The sequence below is a fragment of the Dermacentor silvarum genome, chromosome 6, assembly GCF_013339745.2.
Source record: "Dermacentor silvarum isolate Dsil-2018 chromosome 6, BIME_Dsil_1.4, whole genome shotgun sequence".
NCBI lineage: Eukaryota > Metazoa > Arthropoda > Arachnida > Ixodida > Ixodidae > Dermacentor > Dermacentor silvarum.
The window spans coordinates 181,982,475-182,004,198 of NC_051159.1; the positions used below are offsets into that span (position 1 = coordinate 181,982,475).

The window sequence follows — 21,724 nt, forward strand, 5'->3', positions numbered from 1 at the left end:
ACAAACGGGAAGCTAATACAGTTTCAGACAAACCGTAACAAACAAACTTGGGAAGTCACATTTATCGCTGGATGTGACTTCCCAATTTGCACTCGCTATGCACGAATATTCACCCTATGATTTTCTGTAAATTCGCACTTTCAGACGTGTATGCTATTCTCGCTTCGAACAGCAAGGCTTTGTCATTGGGACTATTTTTACCCATTGCTATTACCAGTGGGCTTCTTCGATTTTCCACTTCTGGCTACCCGCGGGCTGCCAGAGCCAGCCTTTTAGACAGGCGTGGATGCGTGGAGTCTGTGAGGCCCTTTTCGCTTTCATCATGCAGAGGAGAACGCGAACAGAAACCGAAACAGGAAACGAATGTGAACAACGTTAAGTAATTGCTGCTATAAATGTGTGCAATAGAAATTAGTGATAAGGCTAACATTTTTTTTAGGTATTGGTCAGCAATGCGTCTCATAGTAGTTTTCTTTTTTGTGTAAACTATCTTTGGGCGGAAGTGCTGGCTCCGCGCTCGCTGTGGGGTGGCGCCGTCGCGTCGCCGTGGAAAACTTCCGCTTGCGTCTGCCCGCTGTACACGTTGGAACCTGGTGAAAAATCGGGCTTATACCGGTGCCAAAGTGCCCCTTATTTATTTAATGCGTGCTCTTCCACGCCTGGACCTCACATTATGTGCTCCATGCGAATGCTTATAGCTTTTGTGGCCATCGTGCAGACTGCGTTTGGTGTAGAGCTGACTTTCGAGCTGCCGGACAACTCCAAACAGTGCTTTCACGAGGACATCGAGGCGAACAAACAGACTACGGTGGAATTCCAGGTAACTGTCCGAACTGTGTTACATTAGCACATCACTCTCAACATATGCCTGTATCCGAAGGCAGCGAAATCTGACACGGTATGCTGCCGGCGTCGTTTGGCGCAACAGCGTGCCGGTACGTAGTCTCGCGGGGATACGTCAACCTTAGCGCGTTGTCATATGTTACGAAACGAAATCCCTATGTTCGGCATTGGTCGGATTTTTAACTAAAGGTCAGTCAGTAACTTCTGTTTTTCGCTTTTTGTTGCAACTCCGTCGTGCCACGAAACGGTGACCGATGTTCCACGCGTGGCTTCATTTCTAATGAGCCTAGTGTGGTATGACGTGAGGGTGCGCCGATATAACCTTTATGGTGTACAAGTGCTGCTTCAACTCTTTCATGGCGATATCTGTAGGCGACGAGTGCTTGTATAATCTGATGTGTGCGTGTTCGATGTGTCCGGATTGATCGGACTTTGGCACAACTCGTTTCCCATTATCATATTTGTAGGCTGTCTGAATCGCGTTGATTGAGCCCGCATGTATGAGTAAAATTGGTGAAGACAAGAACACACACACACGTGTGTCTGTGTATATATATATATATATATATATATATATATATATATATATATATATATATATATCATTTTAGTAATTGTAAGCCGGTAACGGAGGACAGCTTGTGCAAGTGAAAACTAGCTTCGTAATGTGCGTACCTCGGCGCCTGTAACAAATGCACTTATGTCAACGCCGGACTGACCACACAAATGAAAGGTAGTTTAATTTAGAAAATAAATGTCGTATTACACGAAAGGAGATTAGAACCTTTGTGCAAAAAATTGCTCCCTACATTTGCCATAAGCTTTCTGCCAGGAGTGCTTGAGCGGCATTGCAGGGCAAAGAAGGCAAATGGCGGCCATTGTATTCAAGGTATATGAATCAAGACTAGGCTACGTGCATGGCCATTTAGATCAAACCCAGAGGCTGCACACGAGTAGTAGTAGCAGCCACATAGGCTGTTTATAGCAGACAGAGTTAGAAATTCGGAGTTGTAGTGCATGTTAAAGAGCGCCAAGTGGTCAAAATTAATCCGGAACCCTCCACTACGGCGTGCCTCATAATCAGAACTGGTTTTGGCACGTAAAACCCCAGAAAGAAGGAGTTGCTGATGCAAAATCTGAAATATGTAAAGAAACCATGCACAAATATTGTCCTTCCTTATGCAGCACACCACACATGTTGTTTAGGAGCATACTATGTTGGGATAGTTTGTGCATAGCTCTTTGAGGACATGGTGCAAGGTTGAAACGCACAAGAAAAACGATAAAGTATGCCGAAATGGTGTGGCACTATTACTGGTCTTTTTTTATTGTGTTTTTTTTTTACTTGTGCCGCCATGTCCTTGAATAACCATGCATGTTCTTGTGAGTGCTCGTGCAGTCGAGAGTACTACTGTGTCACTGTACTTGTGCAGTTCATATTTTATGTTGAAAGATAGGAAGCAAGCTGCTCTGTGGGTGAAACATGTGGACAGAGAGCAAGCAGAACAATGGCCGAGTTGTCTGTGAGATGCCTACAAGGCATTTCTTCGTGGCAAGGAAACGGAAGGTGAAAAAAAGAGGGGTCTTTGTGTTTGTTTGATCATGCACAAGCTCGCTGTGCTCTCATGCTGTATGTAAAGTTGTTCAGGTGTTTATAGACAGTTGGCACTTGGGAGTGCTCATCAGCCTCATTAGTTACGTTGCTGGGTCAATCAAGCATTACCACATGCCTTATCATTTTGTTTACACAGCAGATAAGAAGCAGAGTTTAATTTTCTCTGCCATATGTGTAGGTCTCTGTAGTAGAACAAAAAGTTTTGTCTTACCAAAAACTTCTGTGCGGGTATACTGCAATTCTTTTCGTAAGTAGATACTGCACCCAGCTGTGCTACAAGAGAACAGCTTGCTCTATTTAATGTAGTTGTAAAGGCATTAAACATATTCGTGTATACGGGCTGCCAAAGCCTTTCATGTCTTGTACAATTAAGACTTGCCATGATCCACAAGAGAAGGAACACTTGTTGCAGCACCTTATTATTATTTCAGCCATTACATTTTGTACGTTAAAAGTGGTTGGTAGCTTTGACATAAGATATAGTCAACCACTTTAGAATAGCCCCATTTATAGTGAACTCTTGCTTATTATGAAAGTTTTTCCATCATCCTTATCAAAAAGGCCCATATGCCCCATAACTTCAATGTCCAATTATCAAATGATCGGATGTATGGGAACACAGGAGTTTTCATATGGGATTCATATTTCATCATGTAGGATTATTGTATATAGAGTTTTGGATCAGATTTTTTTTTTAATAAGGATAAACAGGTATTGCAATGAGCCAGTGCAGGACCACACACCTTTTCAACTTTCAAGCTGATGTGTACTATATGCACCAGCTGTGTGCACGGCAAAGTGTGGCCACCTCTTCAAGACTATACAAGGTGCCCTTGAACAAGTTTAAGTGTAAACAGAGCGAACTTGGTTGCACAGCAGAAATGAATGCCTGGCACCTTTTCATGTTCATACCATTAGTCTACATGAAACTAGCAGGTGGATAGCATGTCGAGCCTCAAGAGCACTAATTCTGTGTAGGTGCTTGTTAACTAGACTCTAGACATTTATGGCCAAAAATTACTGCATGTGCTACTTTTGGTTCTCAAGTGTTGCTGAAATAATTTTGCAGTGCAAAGTAGATTATTGTAAGAAGGCTGGTCTATAATAGCCCAGTCCCTTCCCCCCCTCCCCCATTTCTATGTTTCTGTTTCTGCACGAACTTCAAGGCCATTCACCTACCTGCCCTCCCACCTGTTTGTTGTGGTGGCTTCATAGCTTCCCTGGCGCCCAGCACCTCCGTCCTTGATATATTTTACGGTGCGCAAATCAGCGTTCTGTAGGTCATTCTTGTCCCATTTCTTGCCCTGTTTTCATGGTTAACAGCGTCTACAAACTATAGCCTAAGTGCAAGCTCTCCTGAAGTTTATTAGCATAATGAAAGTCGGAGACGAGGGGAAGAAAAAGAAGGGGGGGGGTGCTTACTATGCGTTTCCTAGACAAGCAAGCCGCAATATTTTTGAAATGCTTTTCTTCCACTCAGCGTGGTCGACGACACGAAGGCGTGGTGGGGAGCAACAATGCCCCAAGTTTCATGCACATGCTCGTCCCATCTTTATCCGTGTGTGGAATTTATAGCACTGGTCCCTCCTCAGCAGTTATGGTTAACACGATCCGTAATGAGGTAGAGGCGTGCCATGAGTGGACCGCAATGTTCTGTGCTGGGAGAGGGTATCGCCGCCATGGATAAACCCCCCCATTAGGACCGCCACTAACTCTTGCCTTGCTTTAACATTCAAGCTTTCAATTTTATTCATGTCGCTCTTTCGGAGCCCACCTCCTCAAACTTTCTGTTCCGTGGGAAAGCGGGGAAAGGAGGGGGGGGGGGGGGTTCGACCCCTCCTGGCTACGTCAATGGGGCTATAGAAAAATTTGCACAGAAAACTGTGAAAGGTTGCAAATTTGGTGCCGAGGGCCCAGTGACCGTATTCTAACAGGCGCAGAATGCAAAAGTGCGCATGTACCATGCTAACTAGGGGTGCCACATCAATCCAGAGCCCCTTACCACTGGCTGACTCATGCTTTTGTGTTACTTTCGGATGTCAGACCCTGTCAATGGATCACAGCTTTCTGTACGGTGCTGATCACTAATATTACAGCTATTATGTCAGTAGCTATCACAAACATGGGATCTTGCAACATGTCAAGGTCTCATGGTGGCAAACACGATGCAAAGAACGTTTGAGTTAAGAAAAGCCTTTATGGGGCATGAGAATAACAAAAATACATATATCAACAATGCACGCTTTACACACATAACACACGGCAATCTATACACAGAGCGAGTTAATTGAAAATGTTCTCTAAAGTCCTTAACACGACGTGTTATAAAGTTCAAAGTATTTACATCAAGTCCATTGTCGCCTAGTCGTTGCTGCTTCGGCCCACGGTTGACCGAGTCAGGGGTTCATGGCAGTGGCGCGTGACTGAGGCGCCTGGATCGCCTGGTCGACTACACTTAGCCTGCGGATCGTAGCCGCAGTGAGTCCGGGAAACGGCGTCAGCCTGTAGCTGCGGTCTCCGGTTGGGCGCTCGCTCAGTTTACAGGTCGTGGCTGCAGGCAGCTGAAGAACAGCTTCCACTGGGTTGCCGCCGTCTCCGCGATCCACCCGTCGGGTCTGGCCTCCAGCTCCTTCTGCCCCTCGTCGTCCCAGAGCGTAGCTGGGCCGCTCTCTTTGGCTATGTGTCCCTTTTCCCCATTGGTCACGTAGCTCCGCGTGCACTTTTGCACTTCTTTCATATAATTGCATTTTTTTTTTTCGGACACTTATTTTCTCACTGTTCTTTTATTTCTTCCACCGACTCCTCGTGCTTTCTTGTCCTCTTCTTCTGCTTTCTTTCTTTCTTTATTGGCTCATGACACAACCCTTGCCAATTGTTGTAGTATCAAAATACTATTATGGTTCTGAGCTCTTAAATTCAGACCGCATGCTTAAGCAAAGTAAAATGTGGTTTCTGGCATCTTGCTCTGGCAATGTCCTGCGTTACGCGACACAGAGTTCAACAACGAAGAGGTCTGGGAGGAAGCCCTTAAAAGCGGCGACCTCTCGCTTCAACTTCGGGCTGTCCAGAGGGCCTGCGAGAGGGCGGAGGGCCACGGTCTTCCGGTCCCTGCATGGGAGCGGCCCGCGACTGCTACCGACTCCCCCTGAAAGGGGGCGTCCAAACGCAGTTCCTCAGGACCTGAATAAAAGTTCTTTGTCTGTCTGTCTGGCATCTTGCATGATGTCTGACTGCAGTATGTCAGCTTTTCATTATCTCTCTGAAGGTCCACATACGCCGTTCCACATGAAGGTCCACATACGCATTTTTCAACAACGCCAAACATTCCAAGAAAACTCAGTTTTCAACAACGCCAAACATTCCAAGAAAACTCTGTGACTTTTTCCATAATTCTGCGTAAATTACAAGCATCATCTCGGCAATACTATCTATTTAAAAGCTGCCGCAATGTGAAAGACTGCTCACTTTTTATGCAAAATATAGTGCAAAAAAAATTAAAATGGCATTACTTTGTTTCAGATGCCTATTGTTGATGTAGCAAAGCCACAAATTTTAACTTAAGGCAACAATTGGTGCAAAAATAAGTTTAGTCATCAGCACACCTATAAACAATCACATACAATTTAAATAATTTCTTTTAGGAAATAAAAGAAGAAATAAATGATGATAAGGGGTTGAATGTGTCATCATTTATTAGCATCACTCGTGAGTCTTGGCTGCCCGATTCACTTAGAAGTAGCTTTCTACAACTATGGAGCACAAGTGTAAAGTTATAAGCACCTTCCAAGAACTAGATTCAAGCAACTGACCCTTCAGCTTTAGACAAGCACTTACTAGACCTTCACTGATTGCGGATGCTTAGATGTAACTGCATGTAAAGCCAAAGCACTTCCTGAAAAAAAAAAAAAACAACTTAGAAATATTGTTAAATATATCATTAGAGCACAGATACAAAGTACTCACATCGAAGTACAAAAGTTCCCACTACCAGCAATTTTTGAAGTTGAAGTTGATTTATTTTTACTGCACAAAGTACAAAAGAAAATTGCACATGAGATGTGGTTGGGAAATTTGAAGAAAGCTACAACAATGTAGCTTGACTGGCCCTACCTCCCAGTACCTGGCAGCGGGCAATTTAGCAGAAGTAAGACATGTACACAAAGACTGTTTCAGCTGCAGTACTAGTTTGTTAAACAATAGCGGACACTTTCGCAGAAATAAATAATACATGTACAAAAATACTGTTAGAGCTGCAATATTAGTTAAACAATAGATCCAAGATGGAAACTATTGCATTATGTAACCAAATGAACTAAAAAAAAAAGCAAATGATAACAAGCACTATGCAAAAAGCACATACACATCATTTCTCGAAAGTACATGCAAATCCTCTATCGTGAGGTGGAATTTATTTAAAAGCGTTGGGACGCTTGACTGCATCATTTGAAATCCATAGTTGGGGCGAGATCTTGGTACATGTGCGCCTCAGTGAGCGTAAAGAAGCGTTGATTTGAAAGTTTGACAATGCTCTCAGATTGTGTGTGTCATTACGTATTTCACATTTAAGGCTGGATAGTAGCTTAAAATCGTACAAATTGTGTAATTTCAAAATACAACGGAGTTGTGTGTGCATCATATGGCTGCTTTGCAATCGCTCGGACAGCATTTTTTTTTGCATTATGATTAGCTTATACAGAGCTTTCTTGGCGCCATTTCTCCATATGAGATAGGAGTAACACAAATGCGATTCAAACAAAGCAGTGTAAACTAAACGGTTCTGGTGGACTGGGAGAAAATACCTAACACTACCTTAGCATGCTTAAAGCCTTTGAAAGTTTAGTGCGTAGGTAGTCAGTGTGGTGGGTCCCAAAGCATAAATTCGTTAAAAGTTGCTCCCAGGGATTTAGCGGCAGGAGATATTTCAATGACAGAGTCCTGTAAGTGTAGGACGTCACTGAGGTTACATGGCACGGGTTTTGGCCAGAATGAAACAGCTTTTGTTTTAGAGCAATTTATTAATGAGTTTTCGACAGACCATGCATTTAGTTTATGCAGAATTAGATTTCCTTGTCTTACTAGGTCATTAGCATCTGTTCCAGCTAGAAAGATACTTGTGTTGTCTGCATACATTATGTAGTTTAGCTGAGGTTTCAATGTTTACAAGATCATTTATAACAAACAACAGCCATTAAGAACAATTTTATTCAGGGAAAGGGGAGACCACTTATGCATGCATCACATCTGTGAATCACAAAATACCACTTACATTGCAGCTGTCCAATTGTCATAGCCCTGCATTCTTAGAAGTAATTTAAGCCAAGAACAAAGAGGAGGTTCACTGATAGAGTAACAATCACCTTTTTATTTATAATGAAAAGGCTTCGAATGTCAAGGTCCTGTTTTGCATTGTAATGACAGTAATGAACCATAACCACAGAATGTTCTCAAGACATTTACCACTTTCTCATACCATCATGTGCGTGCTACTACATGGCTCGGACTACTTACATGCGGAAAAAGCATGCAAATTGTCATTAGTAGCAAAATGGGCCTTGAACTCATTGATGTGAGCTTCGTAGCATTAGGTGTACTCACTTGTCCATCTACAACAGTGGCAAAGACGATTGCATGTCTCCATACTACTTTGGAGTGCTATTCCAGACATTGATGCAATGACATGAAATTTGTAAGCAGTTGGCTGTGGCGTTCATTTGAGGCTCTGCGAAATTGGTGTCGAGGGGTTGTACCTTTTGATGGTAGATGCTTATTTTTGGGAGGAATTGTCTTGAGCTATTATTTGTCTTCGGTGTTTTTGGTTTCTCCAAAAAATTTGATGCAATCCTTTTAATTATTTTTTGAATATAACAATTCTGTTTATTTCAGTGAATATATTTTACATGATTTCATAATTATTTTTAAACCTTCGAAGGCGTCAGTGGGGCATTACATAAGGGGGAGCAATTAATACAAAAATTTGATAAAATGAGAAGCGTTGGTATGATAGTCAAAAAGCTAAAAAGAAAAAAGAAAGGTTTCAAGGCAGAATACAGAACACAATAGTTTGCAGTAAAAAACAATATGTAGCATAATATAGGAAACCAGGAATGATGCATATTAACACTTGTAATGATTATTAAATAGTTTTGAATTTCTCGGGTGTTTGCTCATTGGTAATGTTAACGTAGTTTATTCCAGTCGTCAGTGGCAGCAGGTAACAGAGACTGATTAAATGCTACTGTTTTGCGATGTGTGCTTAAAGACGTACGTGCTGGAAGGAAAAAAAAATGGAATTACGCAGGCTAGGAAAATTGTAATATAGCTTATGAAAAGCGAGTGATTGTCGAGCGGAAAAGGCGCTATTTTCTGCAGCCCCCTTCAGGGCTCAGCGCCTTGGGGAAGTAGACAGAGAGGGGGAAAGTCACAAGACTTGTGGCTGACAGCGGCAGGCAAGCGGTGCATCTACGAGTTAGACACTAGCCCCGTGTCCTCTAGGAACTTAAGAAGGAGGGGTGAAATAAGCATTACGCAAGCGATTCTTCGACTGCGAACGAGAGGGAGGAGGTGATTCTTTGGCACTGTCATTTTTATTGCGCTCGTACTCTGATGAGATGAAACGCACTACGCGGTTTTGAACGCCCTCGATCGAGTTTACTGGTTTTCTTGACGAGGGTTCCAGGTTGTTGGGGCGTGCTCAAGTTTTGTGCAAATGAACGTTACGTAAGCCAATTTTCGAACAGGTTGAGAGCAAATGCGGTGAGATTGTTTGATGACCCTAATATTTTGGAAGTAACAGACGCGAGCTCAAGTGTGTGGTCAGAGGACGCCGACGCATGCCGCAGGGACGTGCGCCTAAGAGCTGCGCTCTAAAAAATTCCAGCTCCATTCTACCCTGTGAAAGTGGATGTACAGCGGAACTGTTGCCGAGAAGCTAGACAAGCACAACCGAAGTAAGATGACATTACACCAGCACCACCACAAGCGACGTACGTCGCGCGCACCCTGGGCAGCATGCATCCTCATTCCAGCATACTTCCCGACTCTTCTAGGCCCTCCACCAAGCGCAAGTGCGTTATTGAGCGAAATGAATGTTTAAATGTAAATTGCGTCAGAAAAAAAGTCGCAGTTTCGCCCGAAAGGCGAAGCATCGGTTGCGATAGCAAACTACTAAGGATAAACACGAAGTAAGGATAGTTTTATTGGCCGTATAAGCTTGTAAACATAACCATACTAACTAATTTAACAAGCATGGTGTCACGCGCGCACAAGCAAACATTGACGCATCTCACTCGATGACTGCGGAAACTTGCTGTCAAAACGCTGTAGTGAGTAAGCGTTGCAGCAGCAGTGAGCGAATTGACCTTTGCCCCGCCGTTCGCATCAACGCGAACTAAGCCGCGAATACACAGCGCAGGGAGGAAGGACTCCGCCCCCGCGTCAGATGGCTTTCAAGATACAGCCGCCCAGGCGGGAGCGCGCGGCGTAGTACGCGGCTCCCCCTTCGCTACCCTCCCCACGGAACCTTGCGGCTCGGAGCAAAACGCCCCACCCCCTCCCCTCCCTGCCCTCTCTCCGGAGCGTTGCGCGCGACTGGAAGACGAGGCGCTTCCTTCCCGCTTGCCGCCCTTGCGTGCGCGAGATTGAGCCGCGATCGCCGGCTCACCCGCGCACGCTTTCACTCGCACATAAAAGCACGCGGGGCACGGCGATGATTTTATCGCCCGCGGACTTTATACGGAACCTCCCGGCGACTGCGACGCCGACGGCAGAAATGCACCTGGAGTGTCCTTATAATTGCTATCGCAATAAAATGCGTGAAGTACGGCTTACACACAACCTGCAGACATGATAGCGTCGAATTGTAATTCGTATATACGAGAAAACATAATTTTGTTACGCGGACACTCAAACACAAAGCCCTCCTCCAGCTGCCGTTTGATTTTGGGTGAGCACAGACCGAAAAATCCCACCCAACTAGAGGCTAACAGCTTCGCTGCAAAAGAAAGGTGTATGCCATTCCGAACAACTCACTACAAAGACAAGGAAGCTGTGTAAGGGGATTCTCACACACTAGGGAAGTCTTAGTTGGGGGGGGGGGGGGGGGGTCTGTTTTGCCATTGCCTTAAATGTACCACTGTTTTTGCAAACACTTTCCAATATCCGGTGCCGTTCCTTCGCTGTTCCCGACCTTCTTCATGTGCTTCACTACATCTGAGCTTCGTGCTTCTTATACCCTCCTTCATACCACCTCTTTATGCGACGCATTTCTTGCATGCTTCGTCGTCTCTACACCGACGCCGGCTTCTGGCTTCGCGTTCCGACGGCCTGGTATACATAGGGCTGCATTCGCATCACCGAAACTGGTGTGCGGCTGCGCGTTCTATCCGACGCACTGGTTACAGTGAACTACCGTGGTCGCCTCGGGGCTCTGATGCCGGCTGCGTTACACTTTGACATTTTATATTGACCGCACACCATCGGCCGCCGCACCCGCCACACGAGAACCGTTGTAAAACTCCTCTTACCTGCTTCGCTGTAAAGAATGGCGAGGCGGTAGGCACGACCCCGCGTTTCCATCACTGAATTTGCTTGGTTCAATCGACGCAGCATGTCTGCTGTGCGAAGACCGCAATAATCAGGGCCAGGGCACGCCCCACCCCTTCCCCCAGTCCTCGTTTTCGTCCCAGCGACAGGGAAAACGGAAGCGCAAAAAAAAAAAAAAAAAGCGAATGTTCCTTGGGCGGACTAGCTGAATCATGACCTTCACCCCTCCAGACTGCTTGCATCAAAGCGCATGTATTCTTGTGATTGAGCCCAAATAGCTGTCTTAGCTCTCTGGCAAACTTACTTGCCCTGACCGTTTGCAGCCGAATTCATTTGCGGCTAAATTAGACACCGGGAAATTGGCACGGTATCGGAAACGCTGGCGCGCACGTGTTCAGTTGTAAATGACGCGAAAAAAAAAAAAAAAAAAAAGATAGCGTCACCTGTGAAAAGTGGCATGACACGCGCTTCGTGGCGTGCACAACAAGGGTTGTTTTTTACTTCTCCTATGACATTGGATGGACTGGGAGGTGCCGTAATGATAATGAGAAGCCTAAAAAGCATTTATATATATATATATATAACTTGAGCGATGCTGCAAGGTAAACGGAACAAGTGTTTAATTTAATTTTAACCTTGCAGCATCGCTCAAGTTCTTTACGTTTGAAAGGTAGCCTGAATAATTTCTCTTATATACAGGGTGTTTCAGCGAACACTTTCAAAATTTATTTAAGGTTGCCTGTGGCAGATAGCCCAATTCTAGTTAACGAGGGGGTCTACTCGAACAGGCGGACATTACTTGCAGAAAGAATTGAAATGCATAATCGAATAATTAACAAAAATTACTAATTAAGTTTTTAACTGATTACCTGATGGCCCATATTGCAATTTACAAATTGTAGCCGTGGAGTTCGCAAGGCGGTCCACTTGGAACGAATTGTCGGGATGACACCAGTTTCGAGAAATTAATTCCCGAACTTTGCGGAGAAATGCATTGAAACTTATGAAACCTTATGAAGCTGGTAGAGATTTTCATCATGCGAAAAAGCGCGATTACGAATAATTTAGTTGAATTAAACCAAACAATTATCCTCTTTCCTTCATATAGGCTTATGAACGTGAGTAAATTAAGCGAAAGTAAAGTCAAGAACCGCTCAATGATATCTTGGCAGCCGTCGTGAATTGCCGTACGCAAGAAAGCGAAGTTATACGCATCTGGCATGTGTTATTCGCGGATGCTCATAACGTACAAGCCACGTGCTTTTCATAGAAACTGTGATAAACTTTTACATCTTGAATGTCTTAGAAGTTTCCCTGTGAGCAATCAGCCTGTTTTTTCTCTTTTTTTGGAGACTTAGGGTAGTCCCAGAGGTGATGGAATACAATTTCTCGTCGTTTAATCGTTACGGAATACAGGCGCGTGCGTTAAGTTCTATATTGCCTATTTCGCAAACACAGCACGTATTTTCCACAGTGACAGTGGTACAAAAGCGTTTGACCCACGCGAATTCGCTTTAAATAAACTATCTCATGTCTTCTTGGTTACCTTTGAGCTTTTTAAGAGTCACGATTATGAAACAAATTCTCGGATGTATTCTATGCTGCTTACATTATATGCGCTCAATACACCTCCACGTTACGAACAGCCCAAGTGGCAACTGAGAGGCAAACCGCTCAGCCACTGCTTGGTACTGATTCATTCGGAGCGCTTCCGCTTGTTTTTATCGAAGCGTCTTCAGAAAAAATTGTCACGCCGTTATATCGGAAGCGTACTTTCGTCACGACAGTTTCACAAGGGATAAATTCCCATACAACGCTTCAAAGGGCCGAATAAACAAGCGCGCGCATTGATTCTAATGCGGCTGCAGCGAGCCACTGGAGGGTTCAGCGCCGCGCCGGCCCGGTGAGGGGGAGAAATCCGAGGAGAATTGAGGAGGAGGGAGGGAGAGTGTCGCTACTTTCAAGGGGCTTTAGGCTAGGCATGCAGCGAGCGCGACCACCGATACCGTATATGGAAACAAAGCGCTGGCGTAGGCTTCAGACTAGAGTGTACTAGAATATTTCAGACCTAATGTGCGTGCCCTGTACCCCGCCTGCGCCGCCGCTGCGAGAGAATGCGCTCTGCGCGAGCCACGCGTTGCTGTGTTCACGCTTTCTGTGTGAACAGTGAGCGATGCAACTGGTGGAAGTGCTTCGCCTGCCGCTGCTGCTGAACAAGCTGTCCGAGCTAAAGCTCATGAAAAAAAGTAAAGTAGCGCCATTCGTGTCAGTGTGCAGGCACCTCTTCTCTCGTGGTGCGGTGGCGGCTGGGGGCTCGACTCGCTGCCGCTGTTGCGGAACCGTTGGTGCTCGGCCGCGATCTTCGACCACGACGAGCCGCAGCTAATTCTCGGGGATGTAGGGGACGCGCAGGCATAAGGAAGTTGGCCGAAAGCAGCTATCAGAGCTGCGCTCCATTCAAGCCAGGGCCCCTGCTTGATGCCTTCGTAGTTGTCTCACGCCTTGGCACCACCTTGAAGTCGCCCCGCAGCAACCAGCCATATCTTGTTGTCGGGCCAGGCATGGCGTGCCCCGAGTGCGTTGGCTGCTTGTACCCACAGAATATGGTCATTCGGAAATCCTTGGAACTCCGGTAGTTCCGAGGCAGCCGGTGATGGTAAGGCTGCTAGCAGGAAACCGGAGGTGGCCGAAACGATGTAGTCTAGCTGCTGCGACAGCAGCGAGATGGCTTGCATGACGTCCGTCAAGCTTCCGGCTGAGCCGCCCGTTGAGCCAGGGGTGGAATCCGCGCACCCTGAGGCGGTGGTAGCGGCCGCAGTACTCGGGCCAACCGAACAGTGGCCAAGGGAGCGTGAATGGCATCCGTTAAGCCAGGGCTGGTGGCGGCCGCGGTACTCACTGTAGCCGGAAGCATGGCTAGTGGAGCGTGGACGGCGTCCCTTGCGGGCTGAGATTGCGATGATGTCATGGGGCAATGATCCAGGGCATGAGAAGCGTGGACGGTGTTCCCTGGCCGCAAGAGGCACCCATGACGGCGAGGATCCACGTCCAAGGCAGCGTGGACGGCATGCCTTGGCGGCTCGGCGATCGAGGTAGTCCCAGGTACGGCATACATGACAAGGGAAGCGTTGACGGCGTTCCCTCTCCGGAAGGACCCAGGACGGCGAGATTTAGGAGGATGCTAGGCCTCCGCAGTACGGTGCTTAAGGCTGGAGCGCCTTAAGGCGGAGCTTTCGTCGACTGCGCCATTGTAAAGGAGAGGACAGAGACAACACCCGTTCCTGGGCCGGCCGTTTTATTCTCTTTCTCGTCGTCTTCCCTTCCAGCGCCCGCCTTGCGAGCGCCCGCAGCCAAGCTCACTTCGTCTTTACTATATATATATATATATATATATATATATATATATATATATATTACGACGCGTATCGAAACTGAAAAGATCCCGCACCTATGGAGAAACATGACCGACGAGGCAAACAGCAGCCCAGCTAGCCGTTGTCCCGGCCATGGTGTAATATATAAACCGTGGTCCCGGCTTATGCATGCAAGTCTGCTCTGTCGCTTACACTGCCGGGAACAAGCGACGGTCGTGTCCGTGTCAAGTGTGGCGTGACTGCGCATGACTCGCTGGAGGGACGACGTTGCATCTGAAACTTGAGAATGGAAGCCCCGGTATTGCACGGGGGTCACGAAGTGCAAGGCCACTACGCGGGCTTTTATTTCCGCGTACGCATCGCAGTTGCTGCGTGCAGTCCTGGTCAGAAGTTGGGAGACCACTCTGCTAGTGGTCCGTCGGCACGTTCGGTTAGTGGCTACACGCCCACTGATTTCGAAACTTTTCGGCGCTTCGATTGTGCCTGTTCTACTTCGTGCATCGGATGGGGGTGGTTTGCGCGATGCTCAATGGCAGCTTCCATTCGGCACGACAGTTCGTTACCGTTCACGCACGCGTAAAAAAAAAAAAAGAGAGTGCGTTAACACGCAATTAGCAGACGGCCTGTTGCCTACTGTACAATGACTACCCCAGTCATATGTAATGAAAACTATCAGCAGACTTCTGTGGTTCCTCAGGCTCTGAACTAGGAAATCAGCAGGCTTTGACAGCGCACATCGCCATATCGCCTCAAGACATGGCTCGAGCCATTCGAGCCACTTCGGCGCAGACAGAAAAATAAAATGTTACATGATACAATAAACATGGAGGGTAATTTCATAGCACAGAGTGCACCATGATCCGCACACCTAGCAGTACACCCTTCCGGACTCGTTGTGGGTCGATTGAACGGTTCCTTTGCTCGCACCCTATTGTGCGCTCAAGAACAACTTCTCTACAATGCTCAGTGTCGTCTTTAGTTCGCTACAGTATTGACTGCTGTAGCCTCCGAAATGGCGAAATCATAAAATCGCTAAGCGCGCATGTTGCGCTTTAACTGACTGGTCAGCGCGTCCGTCCCCCCTTGCATGTTGCCGCCGAGTATGGCGCGTTTACACCGACAAACTACCTGCACGACGTCGCGCAGTGTGCTCACCAGCAGTATCGCATCACTCTTAGATATACACAGCACAGGATAAACCGCGTTCGTATTCGCACACCAATTAACTTTACCACGGGCTCGAATGATAACGATAGTACTCTCCAACGCAACATTTAAGAAAAAATTACGCTACGTATACTCGGAGTGAAAGCCCGATTCGGCTCGTATCAACACCGCAAACACACGCATGCTTAACCCACAGCTATTTTATAGCACATAACTTCCATGTACTACACAGTACACGAACCACTGCACAAATTTACAAAACGCCAGCACGTATACTTGCAAACAACGACGTGACTGGCCATGCCTGCGCCTTTTGAAAAATATGGCTAAGCGGATATTTACAACCTGGAGCAGCTTCCGCTCCTATCCCCTCCGTTTTCTTGAATTCCCGCGTTCTGATTGGATTGCAACAAGCGACGATTTTTTTTTCCCGACGGAGAAAATTAGTATTGGACCGAACGGCGCGACGAGGGCTTTTTTTCTGTCGCGCGACGTAGATTTTTCGGCCGCCGATGTTGTTGCTGACCGATATTTTCAGGTGTGAACGATCGATTCTCAGCGGCGATGGTACGTGGACAATGTTTTGTACATGGCGAGAGTGGGAGCTGAGAATGGCCTGATGGCGTAACGGAAACGGTGGATACGGCAAACCCAGTTTCGAGTTTTTTAGCTGCTGACGCCGTAAAAATATACGCTTCTCTGTTTCAAGAAACCATGAAGCATTGCGTACTTTCCATCTGTGAATCCCGTTAGGTTGCGTAAATCTTCGGCAAATGGTAACATATTCTTAAGTCGTGAAATGTTCTCATGCAGCGTCCTCCAAAGCTGCTGCCCCCGTGTGCGCGCAGCTAGTTCCACTTCGCTGCCTTGTGTGAAATAAGTCGTCCTCGGGTGTCTTTTTAATGAGGGCTTCATGCATTCTCTCTCTCTCTCTCTCCCGTTTAAGGTTGAACCCGAATTTAATTCTTGTCACCACTGTGCACGTGTGGGTCTGCCCTGCTTACGCTCCTTGGTGCACTCGCAGGTGGTGACGGGCGGCCACTACGATGTGGACATGACGCTGAAAGGGCCGAACGATGAGACCCTGTACCAGGGCGTGAAGAAGCAGTTCGACACGGTCAAGATCACGCCGAAGACGGCCGGCACGTACACGGCCTGCTTCTCGAACGAGTTCTCTACCTTCTCGCACAAGCTGGTCTACATGAACTTCCAGGTGGGCGAGGAGAAGCCCCTGCCGGGACTGGGCGAGCACTACACGGCCATGACCAAGGTGCGTGTGTCCACTCCACGCGGCTGCGATCATGGCTGACGGCGAGTTAGTGCTGCGATGCACGGAGCGTGCGGCACCTGCATCGGCGAAGGAATCTAGGTGGCACTGTTTCGAAAAAAAGGACCGTGTATTGAAGCAACAAAGTAATAATGTTACAATAAACTTGGACTCGGCGGATTTAGAAATCAACGCTTAAATGAGGAAATGTGTGCAATACGCATGGAAAGTGAGTACAGAAGAAAAGCAAAGAGTAGCTTCGTGCTTTTTTACTGAGATATCATTAGCACTGTGACCGCCTCGTTTTATCTTGCCTTCAGTATCACTCCATTTACCTGACCGTTTGGCTGGAGATGCAGTTTGTCGATTGTTCGTAAGCCATGACCGGAAAACCGGCAAATGCGTGCCGGTCAGGAAATGAGATCGGAGTCCAGCAGCATCTGGAAAAATCAACCGGGAACAGCCGAGAATGCGGCTGTCGCTCACAAGAAAACTAAAGTAAATAAATAAATAAATATAATAAAATCCTTAAAAAATCGATGCCACGTGTAAAATCGTTTCATCCCGCCTTACAAGTTTTCTTAAGCTCCGTATTGGAATGGAGTGTTTACGCAGTCACGCATTGCTGCCTGTGTTTTGGCTTGGCAATTTTCACTGTAGAAGCGGTCGTCCAACAGCAACCTCCGCATGCTTACTCATAATCGTGTATTTTCTATTGAGTGCGGCGCAACACCATGTAGTCTTTTTCTCGTTTTAAAACGCCGCCGCTCATGCAGCTATGTTTACGTCATTGAAAGTGAATTTGCACGGCTTCCGATGCCTTATCATTCCTTCTTACTTGTTATGTATATTTGAGCATTGTTCGTGGTTCCCGCGCAGATGGAGTCTTCTTCCGACTCTGTGCACAACAACCTGAAGACCATCGTGGACTACCAGACGCACCACCGGCTGCGCGAGGCACAGGGCCGCAAGCGTGCCGAGGACCTGAATGCGCGGGTGCTTTACTGGTCAATTGGCGAAACCGTAGCTATGCTGGTCATCTTCGTCGGACAAGTCTTCGTGCTCAAGGGTTTCTTCACTGAGCGAAAAACCATTGTGACCACGTAAAATTGCTCCCGAGCCCTCCCTGCCAGACTGTTGCCAGCATCCCCCCCCATTCCGACCGCGTCGCCTTCAGTTCCCTCGTTTCCCCGTTTTTTTTTTTTTCTCTCTCTCTCTCTCTCTGTTCACCGGGATAATACAGCACATTTGGGCTGGTTGTTCGTTCATAGGGCGTCGCGAATGCTACGCGGTAGAAAGCGATATCGAGGTGGTGCCTGCACACGTATGACGGAACAGGGGGGGGGGGGGGGGGGGGGGGGGACTTAGTCGTTGCACAGTTTTCACCTTGCGTTGCCTTGAAGTGGGCGTTCCGGGAATGGCGATTACGAATCGACAACGTTGCACAACCGTCATGAAAGGGGGCACCCCAAGAGAGCACGCGTCATCTCGGTTATTTTCTTTTGATTGCTTTCTTTTATTTTTTTGCTGAGCCAGGCGCATTTGGAAGGCACAGGATATCGGACAGCTAACGTCGGCAGGTTGGTAACGGTAGCTGCGAGGCATTTGGCTTGTTTTGCGGATTCTGCAGCGCCATCTGTCGTTCCGCGTCTCTACCACCCAACGCGTGCTGCACGCAAGGTACGAGCCGTCTAAGTAGGGGGGAGCAAGCGTGGCAGTTACATGCGGAGCAAGCTGATCTGGGAAGCCTATACGGATGGGCCACATTTCAGTGGAGGTTGCCTGCTAGTGATCATTGCTGAAGCGCGTACACCAAGAAACTCGTGTGTGTGGTAATAAGTGTATCTGTGTCCCTAGAGGACTTGGTTGAATGCGGCATCTTATTTTTGATGGGATTAAACTGAAAGGCATGTAGAAACTTAAAAAACTGGCGCTTCCTTGAGAGGTGTATGTGCAAATGATGATACGGAATTCATTAAAAAACGATGCAACTTAAAAAGTGTCCATAAGAGAAGATTGCCTCCCTGGCGTCTTGTGCGGCTAGCAGATCACTGGTGTTACGGCACCCATAGGACAACGACGCCTCAAAGGCGGGTGCGATGCTATCAGCAGTTAAGTGAATTTCGGCAGCGCACAGTGCTTGATATTCACCAGCATATCACTTTCGGGCATCGTTATCATTCAAAGCTCATCGCTCATGGTGGGCATCACATCTCCATCGTGAAGCTTCACCAGCTTCTGCCATGTCGGGCAATCTGCAAATGGTTTTCATTCAAATGAAGTAGGGTGCTCTAATTTTGGTCCCACAGCCTACGATATGTCTTAATGTGATATGCGCCCTGTGATCGGAATAAATATCGAAGGAAAATCTCTCGGTAACGAAAATCTCACAGAAAGAGCACAGAGAGATATATAACGCAACAGGCAGCATTTGCAGCGCAAAAATTTCCAGGCGTGGTTGCAAGTCGTCGAGAGGGTATGGTCATTACCGCCGTGCGTCCCTGTACCTCTACGCTTCATGCCATATTTTTTCGGAACAGTCGCGATTCGAATCTCCCGCCTAGCACAGCGTTGTGGGCAAACCACTTCATGACTCGGCTTGCGTAAACCTGCCGCCACCCCGCACCTTCGTGTCATGTGAGCTCGATGTGACACGTGCTCATCTGTAAATAATCTTTGTACGACGCTGATGACCCAGTCATAGAGAAGCGTGGTCTGATGAGTTCGGGAGCTGTTGCTATATCGGCGGGAGCACGGAATTTTAAAGTTTAAGTGAGGCTATTCTCAGCTAGTGATACGCCACCGAGGTGCGGGGAAACGGGGGTCTGTTTTTTGTGATTAGAAAACCACGTCGTGATTCGAGAGTGACCAATAAAGAGAGCACTTGCACCATGAGGACTGTTTGTTCGTGTGTGTCTCTTCGTGCATCATACTTTGAACATTGCGTTATGCATTTGCGCATTTGTTTTCACCAAGCTAATGGTATTTTCTAGCAAAACGCTGCATTGTTAGAATGCAGTTCACGTTAGAACGTCGTCTGAGGTTAGGATAGGGCAGGTTTAGCGCCACCATTGGGAAAGCTCGCACGCGGCGCCACTCGTGTGCCGTTTCGTAAATAGTAGCATTGCTGCAGAAGCCGCGGGTTCGGTATTCCCTGCCGTATTCCTATTCCTCCGCTGATATAAGCCAAGCTGAGCAGCTGATACATCAAGACAGTAAAGGTATACGAGCGACTTCTCAAAACTCTTAGAAAGTGCGAAGTAGTGTCTGTTTGCTGGCGGTTCTTAGTGATGCTTCATCACCGACGCCCTGGTCGTACGCCGCTTCGAGGCTCTCACGCAGGCGGCGTTGCTAGACTGTTTTAGAGATAATTAATTTAGACTCGGGAGCATCGATGAGGATAAATGGGCGGCTAAAGTGCACAAGTATCAGTGCCTGAAAAGCGTGTGTATGGAACGGAGGAAGAGGTCAAGAAAGTTGGCAACCAAGTACAGGATAATTGAAAATGTAAGTAGGTAACCAGGTGTCATGATAAAGAAAGTGAAACAGACACCGAATTCGAGGCAAATAATGGAAACAAAAAAGGCCATGCAGAATTACAAGAATCGGAAGAAAGAACTTAGAAGGCAAAATCTACGATAACACAAAAGGCAGTGCCTTGCTATTTGATGCTCGAGCTGGTGGCTTAAGGACAAAAACACACCGGAGCAAAAATTCGCAACTAGATGAGGCACGTGTATGCTGCAGCAAAAATCCGGAGACCACGGCCCATGCTAATGCAAAGGGATTCACCTAGTGAGACCTGTAGATAACGTACACCTTCCTGAAGTTCTAATCTTAGATTTTTAAAATCTAAGTGAACGGAAGCATCAACCGGTTAGCAATCGAGATAAGCAAGAGACGTTTAGAGTATTGGTGAAAAAAAAATGGCAGAGGAGAGATTGATACGACCGGAATCGTTAAAGGCATAGGTAGCGGTACACGGTAGATATAGAAGTTTTGAGGAAGGGAAAAATATTAAGAGAGGTATAAAAAAATGCTAGAATGACAAGCATGTATAGCATACCTGAGTAACTCAAGCAGGCTAGGTGACTATTTGCCACCGCCCCGTTTCAAAGGGGATACCAATAAATAATCGCGGCGGCGGCGCCGGCCGTGCGGTGGCAAGACAAAAAAAAAAAAAAAAAAAAAAAAAAAGATACAGAAAGCTCGCCTTCATGCATAGCGTTCGCCGCAAGCGTTTACCGGTAAAGATTACGGTTGCATAAGCTGCAGTTGTCGGGTAGCGGCAACTGTAACATATGAAGCAGAGAGTGACGTAACTACACTCTCATATGTAAGAAGAACCCGCCTAGCAACCGATTTCGTTTGTGTTCTGATAGCGCTGTGGAAAGGTCACGCATAATTAGGACTCCCGAAGAGCAGCGTGAACACTATGAGCGACGAAAGAAAGAGCAACGTCAATGTGCACAAGGCGTCGTACTCAGGCTGGCAGGACCCCTTTCAAGACCATTTCTTTTTTAATGGTTAGAGCATCGGGCTTCTGTGCTAGAAGCCCTCTGTTAGAATGCGGCTGTCGTACAATTTCATTAATGCTTATTGATTTATATACTTATATATATCCGGAACAGCAAGGGGTGATGCCGACGGCGAAGGGCAGCGGTGCACGTGCACCGACTCCATCGATGCTGTACCGAACTTTCTAACGCGAAAGCGCGAAGGACCCCGAGTCGCAGAAAATCCGGCGTCGGCGTTCGCGGCTGAGAAAATCCTCCCGAACCACGCAGACCACGCAGACGCTCCGCGTGGCGCAGAGGCGTTAATTAACTAATTGAAATTCTCATAGTAAAATCCGTCAGAAAAGTCGTAAAGTACGACTTAACCACAAGCTACAGACACGATAGCGTGGGATTGTAA

At 47.0% G+C, this 21,724-nt stretch overlaps 1 protein-coding gene across 1 annotated transcript; it reads left to right on the top strand.

Annotated features, from left to right (window-relative positions):
• Positions 1–531: 531 nt before the first annotated feature.
• Positions 532–19,702, top strand: LOC119456499 (transmembrane emp24 domain-containing protein 7-like). Its single transcript, XM_037718317.2, has 3 exons — positions 532–820; positions 16,565–16,810; positions 17,687–19,702. The coding sequence occupies exons 1-3, from the start codon at positions 674–676 to the stop codon at positions 17,912–17,914; spliced, it is 621 nt and encodes a 206-aa protein (XP_037574245.1). The 5' UTR covers positions 532–673; the 3' UTR covers positions 17,915–19,702.
• The last annotated feature ends 2,022 nt before the right edge of the window (positions 19,703–21,724 follow it).